The 15,347-nt window shown below is 44.3% G+C and overlaps 1 protein-coding gene across 4 annotated transcripts in view; it reads right to left on the minus strand.

The window, feature by feature from the left end:
- Positions 1 to 15,347, minus strand: part of LOC311270243 (spectrin beta chain, non-erythrocytic 1) — a 105,919-nt gene that overhangs the window by 29,455 nt on the left and 61,117 nt on the right. For all 4 annotated transcript variants that reach the window (XM_084374997.1, XM_084374996.1, XM_084374995.1 and 1 more), the window contains 13 exons: positions 14,917 to 15,068; positions 9,428 to 9,601; positions 6,029 to 6,120; positions 5,580 to 5,660; positions 4,215 to 4,330; positions 3,950 to 4,062; positions 3,668 to 3,855; positions 2,086 to 2,203; positions 1,464 to 1,622; positions 1,228 to 1,323; positions 757 to 963; positions 293 to 446; positions 44 to 195 (listed from right to left, as the gene is read on the minus strand). In XM_084374997.1, coding sequence (XP_084231123.1) covers positions 44 to 195; positions 293 to 446; positions 757 to 963; positions 1,228 to 1,323; positions 1,464 to 1,622; positions 2,086 to 2,203; positions 3,668 to 3,855; positions 3,950 to 4,062; positions 4,215 to 4,330; positions 5,580 to 5,660; positions 6,029 to 6,120; positions 9,428 to 9,601; positions 14,917 to 15,068 — 1,802 coding nt within the window. The remainder of the gene's footprint in view (positions 1 to 43; positions 196 to 292; positions 447 to 756; positions 964 to 1,227; positions 1,324 to 1,463; positions 1,623 to 2,085; positions 2,204 to 3,667; positions 3,856 to 3,949; positions 4,063 to 4,214; positions 4,331 to 5,579; positions 5,661 to 6,028; positions 6,121 to 9,427; positions 9,602 to 14,916; positions 15,069 to 15,347) is intronic.

Consider the following 15,347-nt stretch of genomic DNA (forward strand, 5'->3'; position numbering starts at 1 on the left):
TAATGGGTTAAATAATTATAATAGAAGTAACATTAATAAAAACCTCTTCTGCCATTTCCCAGAAGAACTTCCAGAGGCGCCGGGACTCCTCGAGGCGATCTCGCCGCTCAGCCGCCAGCTGGCTCAGCTCCTGGTAGCAGAAGTCCATGTGAGCGACGCGGTCGCGGATGATCTGAGGGTCGCAGGGTTTATAACCTGAGGAGGAGGAAGAGGAGGAAGAGGAGGAGGACTGAGCAGGACAACCCGGAGAGGGAAATCATTTATGTCTTCTGAATCTGTCCGTCTGTCTCACCCTCCATGTCGTCGGCGAACTTCTGAGCGTTGAGGTTGACGTTTCGGACCCGGTCGGCCTGGATGCTGATGTCGGCCTCCACCAGAGCGTGTTTCTGCAGCAGGTCCTCCACACCCAGCAGGTGTTTCCCATAATCCTGAGAGAGCAGCAGCATCTGAAGGGACAGAGAGCGAGTCAGAGGTCAGAGGTCAGAGGTCAGAGCAGTAGTACAGCATTTTAGTTTCTACGCTGCCGTCACTGGATCCATTTTCAGCACAAAACAGACGGAAAAGATCAAACTTCTGGTTTCTGCTGCAACTCCAGAACCACCAACAGTCATCACAGCCGACCCTCTGTGATTGGTCATCACAGCCGACCCTCTGTGATTGGTCATCACAGTCGACCCTCAGTGATTGGTCATCACAGTCGACCCTCTGTGATTGGTCATCACAGTCGACCCTCTGTGATTGGTCGCCCCTCCGTACCTTCATCTCGTCCATCCAGTCCATGATGTAGAGCATCTCCTGGAAGACTCTCTGCAGGCCCAGGTTCATCTCCAGCCGGTGCCTGCGGGCCTTCAGCAGCTCCAGCAGGTACTCCCACAGCCGGATCACGTTGTCCTTCCTGGCCGTGATGCGTTTGATGTCATGGTAACTCTCCGCCTCCAGCTCCTTCGCCACGGCAACCACCGCCTGCAGCAGTGAGATGGAGGAGGAGGACGAGCGGAGGGATGAACAACAAAAGAAGAAGACATGTCAGAACAAACTCCATTTAGTGCAGCGCTGTAACCATCCTGTCGAGGTTTTATCAGGGTTCAGATCCTCCTGATCAGGGTTCAGATCCTTCTGATCAGGGCTCAGATCCTCCTGATCAGGGCTCAGATCCTCCTGATCAGGGTTCAGATCCTCCTGATCAGGGTTCAATGTTTAATCAATGGATGGAGGTGATGGACCGACCTGAACTCGCTCCTCGTACGCTGAGATGTCCGTTTCTATGGCTTCATGTTTCTTTGTGGCAGCTTCAACTGCCTGGAGGTCAAATCCAAAGTTATCCTGGAGGAGGAGGAAGGAAATGAGTGAAGGAGAACATTTGTACAAATTATTATTATTAACATACACATAAACGTGTGTGTGTGTGTGTGTGTGTGTGTGTGTGTGTGTGTGTGTGTGTGTGTGTGTGTGTGTGCTGTTACCTGGGAGACCAGCCTCTGGTTCTCGCTCAGCCACGTCTCCCTCATGGCGGCTTTGCGGTCGAAGCGTCGGGCGAGCTGCTCCAGTTTCTCCTGACGAATCAGCTCCGTCCTCAGAGCCAGCTCACGCTCGTGCTCCGCCTTCTCCAGACGCTCCCACGCCTGAAACGAACGCAGACAACACGTTTAGTTTGTGACAGACTCTGATGGGAGGTGTTATTATTTCTGTACAGTTATCTTTATTGATATTGATGATTTATTGAGTAGCCGCTAACTCCTGCTAACTGTAGCTGCCTTTAGCTTGTAAGCTCAGACAACTCAGTTAGCCATGCAGCTAGCGGTCCAGACTCACTGGTTAGCATGCTAACAGACTGTACCGTTGATAATTTAAGTTTCTGAATGTTTTAAACCAACAAATTCTCACATACTGCACCTTTAACAGATAAAACTCAGGCTCGTGGACGGACGGGTCTCGTCTTGTGAATCAATTTTAACTCTCCATCAAGATGAGACATTATTCTTGTCAAATTCAGGTACAGTCTCTACTTACATGGTGAATTTAAACAATCAACTGTATGTGAAGTTCAGTGACAGTGAACGATGACATCACAGCAGGTGTTCTCACCTTGTTGATGTCAGAGATGAGTTTTCCCTCTCGGGGAGTGTAAACCTTCTGGTTGTTGGCTCTCATCTTACTCTGGATGGTGAACAGGAGAACCTCCAGGTTTCCTTTCTCGGTGAACCTGCACACAAACACACACCAGCAGGTTATTATTACACATCATTGTGATATCGTTGAGGTCACAGTGTCTGGATGAACGACACCTGAGTGGATATATGATATATGATATATAATGAAGTCTAAAACAACGACACAAACTGTGTTCTCAAAAAACAAAACTCCTGCAAGAACAGACAATAATAACACACTGTGTGTTCATGTTTTTGTGTCCACCCCCTGGTCACATCTCATTTTCTGTTTAAGTTTCATTGTTTGAGCGCGGTGATGAAGTTTCAGCTCCAGGTCTGAGCCTCATCACACAGTAATTACAGATTACAATCTGCTGCGACTCATTCCAGGAAAACTCATCTGCATCCGAGCTCAGCTGGTTTTGTTTTGGTCCTTGGGCCCGTGTGGGCGGACCTCTGCGGTGGACGAGTAACAAACTGTGAAATATCTGGTTTCCAGTGAGAGGTGAAGACAGAGAGGGAGCTCGGCTGTGGTAGGTGTGTGTTTGTTATTTTCTCTTTGCTTCTGTGTGTTTTCATTTCAGATTGAAATCCATCTGAACGACTCGCTCTGAGAGAAGGTGGATAAACAATATCCTCTAAATGAATCACTGTTAACTCTCCGACCACAGAGACACAGTGGAGGAACAACCAGAATCAGTCGGTCGTGCAGCTTCAGTGAGACCAAGTCAGATAAAATCTCAACACTTAATAATTTATCTCATCAGACATTTGTGTAAAATCTTGTAATAATTATCGTATGAATTGTTGAGCAACGGCAAAAAAAGTCCCGTAGACATTTGACCAACAAATCTTAATCAGTTCGTCAGTTCTAAGAAAACTTTGGTGCCAAAGTTGAGGCATTTCTGAGATATCGTGTTCAAAGTCGTGATGCGTCTGGCCGAGGTTATCACCGGCGCAGAGTCGTCAAAGAACGACAAGGCTTAACAAGAATTAACAATCCGACACGAGCCATCCATCAGACAGCTGGTCGACAGAATAACATCCAAAAAAACAAGAAATAAGTTAGCATGTTAGCTTCCCTCATACCGACGCTGATGGTTTCTTGAATGTTTTTTGATTAAAACCCTGAAATAAGTTCAGTGGTTAAATAACATCATGTCAGAAATGAGATTTTGTGTGATTTGTCGCCACATTTGTGCGACATCACAAATCCCATGTGTCTGTCACACTATTATCAGATGAGCTAACGGCAGCAGCAGTTAGCAGCAGTTAGCAGCAGTTAGCGGTTACATTAGCAACAACTGAAACAATCTGTCCATCAGGAAACTGTAGATCAGTCGAGGCGGAGCAGCTGGAGGACGTCAGCCTGAGACGTGATGTCATTTGTTTATAACGTCAGCTTTTTACTTCTGGCGAAAAATCCCACAGATCTTTAGTCGAGGGAACCAGCGCTAACTTCTAGGTGTGTGTGTGTGTGTGTGTGTGTGTGTGTGTGTGTGTGTGTCTGGACTGACTTCGGTGGTTTCTCCACGGTCCGGTACGTGTTGAAGGCCTGCAGCTGCTGCTGGACTCCCACCAGAGAGTTGGCGAACTTCCTGTTGTTGAGGATGATGATGGTCTGTTCGATCCACTCCAGCAGGTCCGACGCCAGAGACTCGTACTTCTCGATCATCTTCTCCGTCTCGATGGCGTTGTCCAGAACCTGGAGGACACACCAGAGGACACACGTTGATATAACAAAACACACCAGCCTGCTCCTTTAAGTGTCTGCTGAGGTGTCGGGAGGTCGTGGTCACCTTGCCGATCCTCTTCCCCTCCACCTTCAGAGCCTTCATCTTGGAGAAGTAGTGGTAGTAGGTGACCACGTAGGTGATGATGGACTTCTCATCAGGGTGGTCCACGCTGATGTCTGCACACACACACACACACACACACACACACACACACACACACACACACACACACACACACACACACACACACACACAGGAAACAAAGGTCAGAAGGCATAGTCTATGAAAATGAAGGTGTGTGTGTGTGTGTGTGTGTGCGCGTCCTCACCCTCGGGGTCCAGCAGCTTGGTGAGGCCCAGGTGCTGCTCGGCCAGGTTGAAGGCATTCTGCAGGTTGTAGTGAGCGTTTGATTTCTTCAGCTTATCGAAGTCGATCAGGTCCGGTCTGAGGACGGGCGGAGACATGACAGAAACAGAACTATTTAAAAAAATGACTCAAATAAAATAACAGAAATAGAAAGAGAGAGCGTTCTGCCACAGAGGACGACTATAAATAATGTTTTAATGACTCGGACGTTTTTATGTTTTATTTATTCTTCTCAACACTGCTGGGACACACAGGACAGTTTAGTTCAGGACCAGTAAAACCAGAGAACATCATGTGGTTTAAAATCGACCTGTGGTTCATTCACATGAAGTGAAGTCTGTGTTTTACTCAAAATTACTGACATTTTCCTCAGATATGATGTCGAGGCTCTGAGTAACGTCAGTGTCACAGAGGTGGACGGTCTGTTCCTGAGCAGCCACTTTAATAAATAAATAAAGTTGTTTTATCGTCTTCAAACGCCGACACAGCCGACTGCTGTTAAAGATATAACGAGCCACCATCATATTTCTAACAGAGAACAGTCGACCCAAAATCACAGTGGTGGCAGTTACGATCACAGACGTCCTCCGGCTGCACAGCTCACACTGAGCCCAGAGCAGCAGATATGGCTCCGACTGAAATTAAAATACCAGATAACTTCAATTTGAAAGGACTGAAACATCTCAGTTTCATGTTTTATGCTCGCTTATAATGTCAGATTAAAAGCCTTGAGAAGTGGTATGAGTGACTAATGTGTGATTAACGCGTGTTATCAATGTTAAACAGTTCAAACTGTGAAGAAGCAACAATGATCACAGTCAGCTGGAAGTTACAGTCAAACCTGGAAAGATCAATGACGACCGAGCACAAAGGAAATGACACAAACTTCAGAGAATAAACAGATTTTTGTGTCTCTGCTGCGTGACTCCTCTGAACATCTTCCTCCTTCAGTTTAAACATAGTTTCCTTCATGTTCTGCATAAAGAAATGTTTCAGGTCTAAATGTGGTCTGAAGGAAACGGTCTGCTGACAGTCAGCTGAGGATCTGCAGCTATTAAAGAAAAGGCCGAGCAGCTGCAGGACAAACAGAAGAGACGATGAGACGATCGCGGATAATGAAGTCGATTCTCTTTAAAACTTCTATGTACAGGATTATTTAATTGATTACAGCAACTTTCAAATGGTTCACATGGCATCATCGTTTGTCTGTGGGCGAGAAAATCTGAGAACGATCTGCAGCTTTTTAATGTGAAGACGTTCAGTGGAAACATCTGGACATCAGCTCAGATCTTCTGCTGTTTAATGACAGTGACATTAAAGCTCCCACCTGTGTTTGTGGATGAGAGCGTTGAAGGCCATCCCGTCCCTCCAGCTGGTGGTGAAGTTGTGGATGTTGACGTTGGGATATCTGGACGGGAAGAGGAAATCACAGCTCGTCAGGTTCTCGTGTTGGACTAAAGCTCCTGAGAAGAGTATTTAATGGTGGACTGTTTGTCCCGCTCACGTCTCATCACAGTCGTTTACTGATGTTTGTATAATTAATCTGAGGGGATCATCAGCGAGCAGCTGCGTCTTTATCTCACATCAAACACAGCTGAAGCTTTCACATTTTCTGGGTAATGCTGGAAACATAAAGGGCCTGACAGGAACACAAATAACTACTAATCGTCGATCCAAATCAGGGAGAAGCTGGGTGACAGGGCTGCTGGGAAATGTAGTCTGAAGTGAGAAAAAACAACAGTCCCAGTGAGGATGTGATGGTCTTTAGATCCTCACCCTGCCGTCTTCATCTGACACCAGAGCAGCAGAGCATCTTTAGCCGACTTCTTCTCCTTGTTGTCCTCCGTCTCCACACTGATGTCCTGGATCTGAGACACACACACACACACACACACACACACACACACACACACACACAGAGTTAACACTGATGTAAATGACTGCACAGTGTGTAACTGAAGAGTTTGATTCTGTTTGTAGTCGTCTTTATGAGACATTAAAGTTGGCAGAAGCAACTTTATTGACAACAGCTGATTCATGCAGCACTATAAACTTTCTGTTTGCATTATTAAAAGTCAGGTGTGTCGGATTTATGGTGGTTTGTTCTGGGCTGCTGTAGAAACATGGCTGTGCAACATGGTGGATATAACAGGCTTACTCTATACACAGTGTATATACTGTATATCTATAAAAGACCCTAACACCAAACAACCACTGAATATAAAGTTAGGAAATAGCACAAAAAAATGCTAATTCTCGTCTCATTTGTGGTGATTCAACAGGACATTCAGCCAGCAGACAACGGAGACAGGCCTCTCAGTTTGTCTCTTCTTCCCTCATTGAAACAACGTGATGAAGTATCAGAAGCATAAAGTAACTGGACCAGCATATGAAAGTAGAGGTGGTTACATGGTGGAAAAGTGATAGACGCAAACAAATCAGAGGTATAGTAAGGGGGGTCTCTCTTAAAAAAGCAGTGGGATCCATAATAACACCCACACAAACACTGGACCAACATAAAGCAAATGTATGATATAAATGTCTATGAAGCAGGTTTTGAGCGGTAGTTTCCCCAGTAAACACACTGACCTCTTCAGCCATCACACCTGCAGAGTCTCTGGACTGTGGAGAGTAGAGAGGCAGTTTGTCTGCTCTGACTAACCAAGAGACACTTTGTCAGTGACGAACAGCTCAGAAGGATGAATGACCCGAGAAGAGCAGCAGGTGGTGGAAGAGGTCGGGGTGTTTAACGGGGAAACCACTGATCATAAACTGTCGTATCGAGACCGCAAGAAAAACAGCCAGAGCTGCACATAATACAGCACATTAATACAGGAAACAAAATGAGTCATTGAGTTCATTTCTAGGTTAAAGCGATGGTCAAACATGAGGAGCAACAGATTCATCACAGTCAGATCCCTCCTGTGGCTGCAACACCAGTTCTGACTGTTCGGTTTTCATTCGACATTAAAGTACGTGTAATCCTCCCAGAGTGAAGTCCGTCTGACCTCCACCCTCGGTCTAATCTCAATCTCTAAACCTAAATCCAAGCCTTCAAACAGCCCGCTGAGGAAGAGAGAGGACCAATCAGAATGTCCTAAATGTCACCGTCATTCCTAACATTGACAAACACACACCAGCACGACCCAAACTGCACGACTTCTTACCAGAACCGTGAAACCAACTCCTGATGCAAACATGTCCTCCCTTCCCAAAGACGTCTTTCTTAAACGTGTCCTCACCATCTAAACATATTCACACTTTCTTTCTCAACATGTCCTCACCTTCAGGAAATGTCCTCAAACAGTCCAAACACACACACACACACACCTCACCTTCATTGATGGACATCCATCAGTTTCAGTCTGACAGAAGCGTGAGCCACATCTGAGCCACAAATCAGCAACATCAACACCGCCAGAGCATATAAGACACACACACACACACACACACACACACACACACACACACACACACACACACACACACACACACACACACTCCTTCTGTCAGTTTCACCCTCATTCCTCTGCTGCAGGATTTAAAACCACTAAAAAGACTTTTTTAATCCTCGCAGCTTATAAAAGCTAAATCCTTTTCACCCATTTTCCCAACTGTTCGCTGTCCCTAACGATGACATCACCACCAACCGTGACACGACAACCCCGTGGACGTACAGTACAGTCACAGCTGTTTGTCCGAGTGTCATGACAGTCATTTATTCATTGAGGTCGATGCGTTTGAGGCAGATAAACAAGCTCAGGACTGATTGTTGAGGGACGTGAGGAGTCAAATCACTTCAAAAATGAATTCAGACGTCCAAAAATAACAGTTAAATATTAAGTTATTTAACTGACAACTAATCTAATCTTTCAGTAAATGATTAAAGATGTAGCGATGTCACATTTTTTAGGATTATAAGGGATTTGAAATCACACAGACTCTGGCTTCAACGTTATCTTTAATTAGAAATATTAATGATGATTCATTTTAGGTTTTATGATTAACACCTCGCAGTTTATTAGAAACACCTGAGTCAACTAAATACTCATTTTACAAGTTTTATTCTTGTTTTGTCTTATTCTAAAAAGGTATCATTATATTGGTACTATTTTGCATCCCTTTCAATCAAGAGTATGAGGGATCTACTCCTCTCACATGAATGGACCACAATAGTCAATATGTAATTGATTTATTTTGGGATCTAAAATAGTTTCTCAAGATGGAATCAAAATGGTCCAGGTGAGGTCACACTTGATTGGCTCATCCAAACTGAACTCATATTACTTATTTTGGGATTTAATGTGTAACGATCAAGATGGCGCCTAAGTTTGATCCCACAATTTGAGCAAAGGCAACAAAATCTATTAAACATAGTTGGGGATGCAAAATAAAACGGCAATGAATTCACAAAAAGCAAATGGCTCAGGTGTGACACACAAAAATAAAACTTTTGTCCCTCATTTTATGGGACTTTGTGTTATTTTATATGAATGGTTCATCTCGACATTTAATGTAACTGGGATGCAAAACAGTAACATCAACCCATTATCTACAGGTGAAGGGTAAAAGCAAAGAGTACATACAACATATATAGTTTAATCCTTTATGTGAATGTAACTGTTTATTCTATTAATCTAGGGATACAAAACAGCGAAATAACTCCTTGACTCAGAGGGCATATGGTGTCTGACTGGGATGCAAAATAGTAACAGCAACCTATGACCTATAGGTGAAGGGTAAACGTCAAGAGGAGGCACAAACATAAGAAGTATATATTTAATAGAAAAAATGATGAGTATTATATTTATTCAGGGATACAAAATAGCTAAATAACTCTGACTCTGAGGGAATATGGTGTCACAGAAGAGGCAACCCGTGATTACGCTAATATTGGGATAACAATAGATTAATTTAACTTTTGAGATGCAAAATAGTTCATATCATTTATGTGCCATTTGAGCTCCAGATTACAAAATCTGCCAGTGAATTTGTTTCACTACATCTGGGGATGCACAATATCACAGTTGTTTATTTAATAGAGCAACTCCATCTGTTCCGACTAATTTGGGATGCAAAACTGCAAATTTGTAAAAGACCAAACGACCGACATCGCCAGAGAAGTCTTCCAAAATCAGCCGATGTGATCTTGGGATGACAAATTGCGCCTCTTACCTGGAAGCGGAGGATGATGGTCCAGATGAGCCCCAGGGTGAGGCGGTGGTTTCCGTCCACGATGTCGTGGGAGCCCATGTTCTCCAGGTGGACCCTCTGCTCCTTCAGGAACTGCAGAGCCTTGTCCACGTTCTCCAGGCAGTGGATCCGCATCCGACCCTTGGTGGGTTTGGGCTGAAACAAAAACACATCTCAGTTTATTTACAAGCTTCAAAAACCAGGAACCGTGAACTGCTTCCTGCTGCCAGACGAACACGGAGAAGAAGAAGAAAACAGCTGCGGACACAGCTGAACGCCTTCAAACCCACACTTTGTGTTATGATAGTGTTCTTTACTGAGTCAAAGTGTTTTCTTATGTTTTATTTATTATTACTATATCATTAATCAAAGGATCTCCTCAGTGCAAACATCCAAAAAACAGGAGAAATGTTTTCATTACCTCAGAAAAACAATTACTGAACTAAAACAATGAGCTTTTTTCTCATAACCAAACTTATCTTGAGCTTCAGGAGCTGTTTGTTCTCTGATAACTAATCAGCTAATAATGTTGAGTGAAAACAGTTTTTAAATAAAAGTATTTAACTTTATCTCAAAGGTTCACCAAAGAAGACAGGAGGCGTTATTTACTTATTCTGTATTTTGATTTCACGTTACGTATTCTTAAACCTTATCTTCAGAATTTTGATGTAGATTAGCTGAAATTTGATTATTAAAGTTTGAATAATTGGTATATTGGTATCTAATCTAATAAGTATCAAGATATTTGGATATTACTGTAAACATTTGACAATTTGTTGACACGTTGTTGGTCCAAATCAAACCTTATGGTCGGCGGCCCTGCCGTAGATCTTATATTACAGTTGTGGAGAGGCCCCATTTCATTTCTGCAGTACAGAGTCACTGTTAACCAGCCATTTAACATCTGCAATGAATAGATTTAATAAAGAGACTTTTATAGTCTAAGAAATCATCTGGGAGAGATTTATAAAACATTATTTAAAAAATGAGAAGCGAGAAAAGAGACATTCTGGCTGCGAGGTGAAGTTATCGTCTGAGAGAAAAGTGTGTGTGACGTTGGTGTGAAAACAGACAGGAAGTGTTGGCGTCACCTCCGAGTGTCAGGGAGGGTTTCCAGCAGACTGAAGGAAACACCGTGAACGAAGATTTTATTACTGAGGAGGATTCTCAGAGTGATTTAACATGTGATGACTGACTTTACTGTCCTGCTGACACACAGCTCTGCAGCTACACGACAAACAACAGCTGTAAACAACAGCAGTAAACAACAGCAGTAAACAACAGGGAAGTACGGAGGAGGGTTAGCGCCACTGTAAAAAATATATTTTGAGTTTTGACTGTTTTTTCTTAGAAATCTGAGGAAAAAAGATCAGAACTTAGTAAAATGTAAAACTTCTGCATTTAAATTCCTACTTAAGTAAAAGTACAGTATCATCAGCGTAACGTAATTAGAGTATCAAAAGTAAAAGTACTCATTGTGCAGAACAGACTGTCAAACTTTATTAATATAACTGATGCGTCAGTGTTCGGCAGCATGTTACAGTTGGAGACACTTTAAACTACTTTATATACAGACAGTGTCACCAGATATAACTAAGTGGTCGTCACGAGTCCTGATACACAACAGCTGGTCTCAGTTTCTGGACTTTTCTTTCATCTTACATTTTTATGAAATATTGGATAATTTTGCCTCTTTGAGCCTAAAACGATTATTGAGATGATGAAGTTTAGAGAGGAAACGTCTCTGTAACGACTAACAGACATCTGAAGCGTGATGAGAGACGAAGACAAGTAGATAATGTGTTTGTGTAGCGAGTCACACGTCACTGCATTTTGATTTAACAGTTTTTAATGTAAAATCCTAAGGGTAACTATAGAAAATCTACAGGAACCTGACCACTGCTCACTCACTGCTTGGATTAAATTCTCTTATTCAGTTTCCTTGGGGACGTACTGCTGCTATCAGATGATTAAACACTACAAGGCTCCAACATTATGAGAGCTAATTTAAAATAAAGGTCCATCTGTTCTTTAACGAGCTCCTGTATTTCATCTGTGTGAAACACGGAGGATTAAAGCCACAGGATGTTGTTGAGGAGGACACAGAGAGGAAGAGCACTGATGTAATTAACACGGATATAAAGACAATAAAATACTCGTCCGTCTGCTCAGTATCTACCTGAACACTGATCAGACTGTACGAGGGGAAACATGCGACCAGCTGGTGATCATCAAACTAAACCGACCGCTTCCTGTCCTCCGTCCTCACCTGACGAAGCAGTTTGTCTTCATTTCTTTACATCCATTCATCAGATGAATCTCTTTTCTTTAATATCTTTACATCTAGCAGCGGTCCAGAGGTTGAGCATTAGCCTCTGGACGACACCGACATGTTTACGGCGACGTTAAATCTTAAACACAGTCATAATAAATAAGTACAATAAAATAAATGTCTGAGGTGTCAGAGCAGCTTCATGTTACATCCTCCACATGTCCTCCGGTCCAACGCTGACCATCCCAACTACAACCGGGCCTCCGTCCAACAATAACACTTCTGTCTTTGCTTCTCCTCACACAGACACATAAACACCGCCGGCTAAAGTCACTCAGTGATTCAGGATCTGGACCAGGACCAGAGATATTTTGGACTGTTGTCTGCTGGTGGAACAAATCCAACAAACCACACAGAGATTTAGCGCTGGACGGGTCCAGACAGCTTCAGATCAGCACTTTACTCCTTCAAACCAAACTGAAATGTCCCCCTCAGGTTTCATCAGGTTTCAGACTCTTGACCATCATTTTGTGTGTGAAGGTGCTGAACTTCCTTTGTGACTCTTTTCAGAAACCTTGAGGATTTAATCCTCAAAAAACTAAGTACATTTACTCAAGAATCGCATCTTATTAAATGGAAATGCATTTTTTAGAATAATTTGAAGATGGAAATGATCGTTTCCAAAGACCTAAAGTGCTCCAACATGGACAGTTTTCACACTGGACGTCGTTCACACCCTTTAATCTTCACTGTAGCTGCTAAGCTAATAGTGTTAGCATGCACGAGCTTGACCGCACGTGGAGGATGTAAATAACGTCTCCTCAGATCAGTTTGTGATCTCGGGGCTTCTGCAGCCTGTGATTACAGCAGACGAGCTGTATGGAGACGTTTTAAAACAAGTCTCCAGCTACTTCAGTTGAAACTTCACCTTTCCGTCAGCATGGAGGGAGGAGATGACTGGATTTGACTTTTTTTGCATGAACTGTTCTTTCTTTGCCAGTGACAAACACAAATATGACAGCAGCTCATGGTTTAGTGGTTGCACTGGTCCTTTAACGCTGTGTGGAAACACTGCTGGCTCTCAGATTCTTGGGCTGCTTCTGGAGGCGTCTTGGCTCCATGTAAACCCTGAAAGTTACTCAATGACTCCTTTCACAACTCGGACACCCCCCACGCCGTCTCCCACGGTTATTCCCTCCATCCGTCCTGCTCAACACATCATCATCTGCCGCTCTGCTCCGTTTATTTCAGGATCCTTTCTCTTCCTCCTCCTCTTCCTCTCTTCACTTCCTCCTGCAGGAGCATCTATAACACCACAGACTGTCTGGCTCTGAGCCCGGACTCAAACACACAACACTGTAAAAATAAAACTGGATAAATAAAAGGAGGCTGTAACAGCAACACAACACAACGCAGAAGAAGAAGGAGCTCAGTTTTATGTGTTTCCTCTCAGACTGAGTCTCTGTGTGTCTGACAGGCTGTGAAAAGACAACAGAGAGGAGAGAGAAGGAGAAGAGAGGAGGAGGAGGAGGACGAGGAGGAGGAGGAGGAGGAGGAGGAGCAGGAGGAGAAGAAGAAGAAGAAGACAACATCAGCTCTCTGAGTTAATGAACTGAACACTGGCTGAAGGTGTTTGTGTGTCAGAGTCGACCTGAAGCAAAGTGAACACATGAAGTGTTTCATGTTGACCTGAGGAGCAGAGAGGAGCAGAGAGGAGCAGAGAGGAGGAGAGAGGAGCAGAGAGAAGCAGAGAGGAGCAGAGAGGAGCAGAGAGAAGCAGAGAGGAGGAGAGAGGAGGAGAGAGGAGCAGAGAGGAGCAGAGAGGAGGAGAGAGGAGCAGAGAGGAGCAGAGAGGAGGAGAGAGGAGGAGAGAGGAGCAGAGAGGAGGAGAGAGGAGGAGAGAGGAGCAGAGAGAAGCAGAGAGGAGGAGAGAGGAGGAGAGAGAAGCAGAGAGGAGCAGAGAGGAGGAGAGAGGAGCAGAGAGGAGCAGAGAGGAGGAGAGAGGAGGAGAGAGGAGCAGAGAGGAGGAGAGAGGAGCAGAGAGGAGCAGAGAGAAGCAGAGAGGAGGAGAGAGGAGGAGAGAGAAGCAGAGAGGAGCAGAGAGGAGGAGAGAGGAGCAGAGAGGAGCAGAGAGAAGGAGAGAGGAGCAGAGAGAAGCAGAGAGGAGGAGAGAGGAGCAGAGAGGAGCAGAGAGGAGCAGAGAGGAGGAGAGAGGTGGAGAGAGGAGGAGAGAGGAGCAGAGAGAAGCAGAGAGGAGGAGAGAATAGGAGAGAGAAGCAGAGAGGAGCAGAGAGGAGGAGAGAGGAGCAGAGAGAAGCAGAGAGGAGGAGAGAGGAGCAGAGAGGAGCAGAGAGGAGCAGAGAGGAGGAGAGAGGTGGAGAGAGGAGGAGGTCTGAGTTAATCATTGTCAGTCATAAAGTGTTCAAACAGCTGATAAGAAGAGTGAGAGAGGAGAGACGACCAGCAGCTGTTAGTGTGCACACAGACAGGCAGACAGACAGGCCGACAGGCAGACAGACAGACAGACAGGCAGACAGACAGACAGACAGCTGACGACCAAGATCATCCTGTTTGTATCAGTGCTATAATGTGTCCAGTCTGTCTTTTAGATAAAGTTAGAAAAAGATTTTAGGTCGTCTGATGAATCTGGTGACACGTTTATCACATCGCTCTTAAAGAGTTTGTCTCTGTGCATCTTAAATTTTGCTGCTGTGACGGCGCTCAGATCAGTTTTGTTGCTACAAGCTCGACCAGACAACAACATTTACTCCAACATGGAAACTTCCAGCAAGAAACCTGAAAGGTCAGAAGAAGATCATGACGTGTTCTTTAAATTAAATTCAGTTTCTCTGCAATTTAGAGAAACTGAAAGACAATAAAATGATTTTAACAAGCAGATTTTTAATGAGAAGAAACTCATCTTCACTTTAATTTGTCTCTTTCCTTCCTTTATTTTATTTGTGAATAAGAAATGATGTCAGAGTGACACAGTGTTTATTACAGCGCTGCTGGAACAAGACGCAGATTTAATTTGTCTTAAACTGTTTCTGTGACCAACATGTGAAGAGTCAGAACTGTCCCTTTAACCTGCCGCTGCCTCAGATGGTGATGATTAACTAGTCTGACTCTGCAGACGGACCAACTGTTCCCCCCTCTGCTCCTCTTTCAAAATAAAAGCCCAGAGGCTGACGTGACCCACCAGTCTCTCTCCTGACAGGACCTCCAGCAGCTTGATGAGCATGCGTCCGTCCCTCAGGTCCATGTACAGGTCTGTGATCCTGCAGGAGACTCTGGACAGGTGTGAGTTGACCCACTTGGTGAAGGTCTTCTTCTGCACCGCCTCACGCTCATCTGGGCGAGAGACAAAGAGAGAGAGAGAGAGAGATGATGAGACTCAATGAGACAGGAAGTTCAGTAAGTTCACCTTGAGTTATCTGCACGCTTGTTTCTGACAGTTTGAGTCCTGCTGATCTCTGCAGGTGTGTGTGTGTGTGTGTGTGTGTGTGTGTGTGTGTGTGTGTGTGTGTGTGTGTAGGCTCATTGTTCCTGGAAAGCTGGTGTGTGTGTTTGTGTGTGTGTGGGAGAGGTTTCCTGTGTCTGACAAAGAAGACCGAATCTAAATCTCTGCTG

Source organism: Pagrus pagrus, assembly GCF_965226575.1.
Source record: "Pagrus pagrus genome assembly, chromosome: 15".
NCBI classification, from domain to species: domain Eukaryota; kingdom Metazoa; phylum Chordata; class Actinopteri; order Spariformes; family Sparidae; genus Pagrus; species Pagrus pagrus.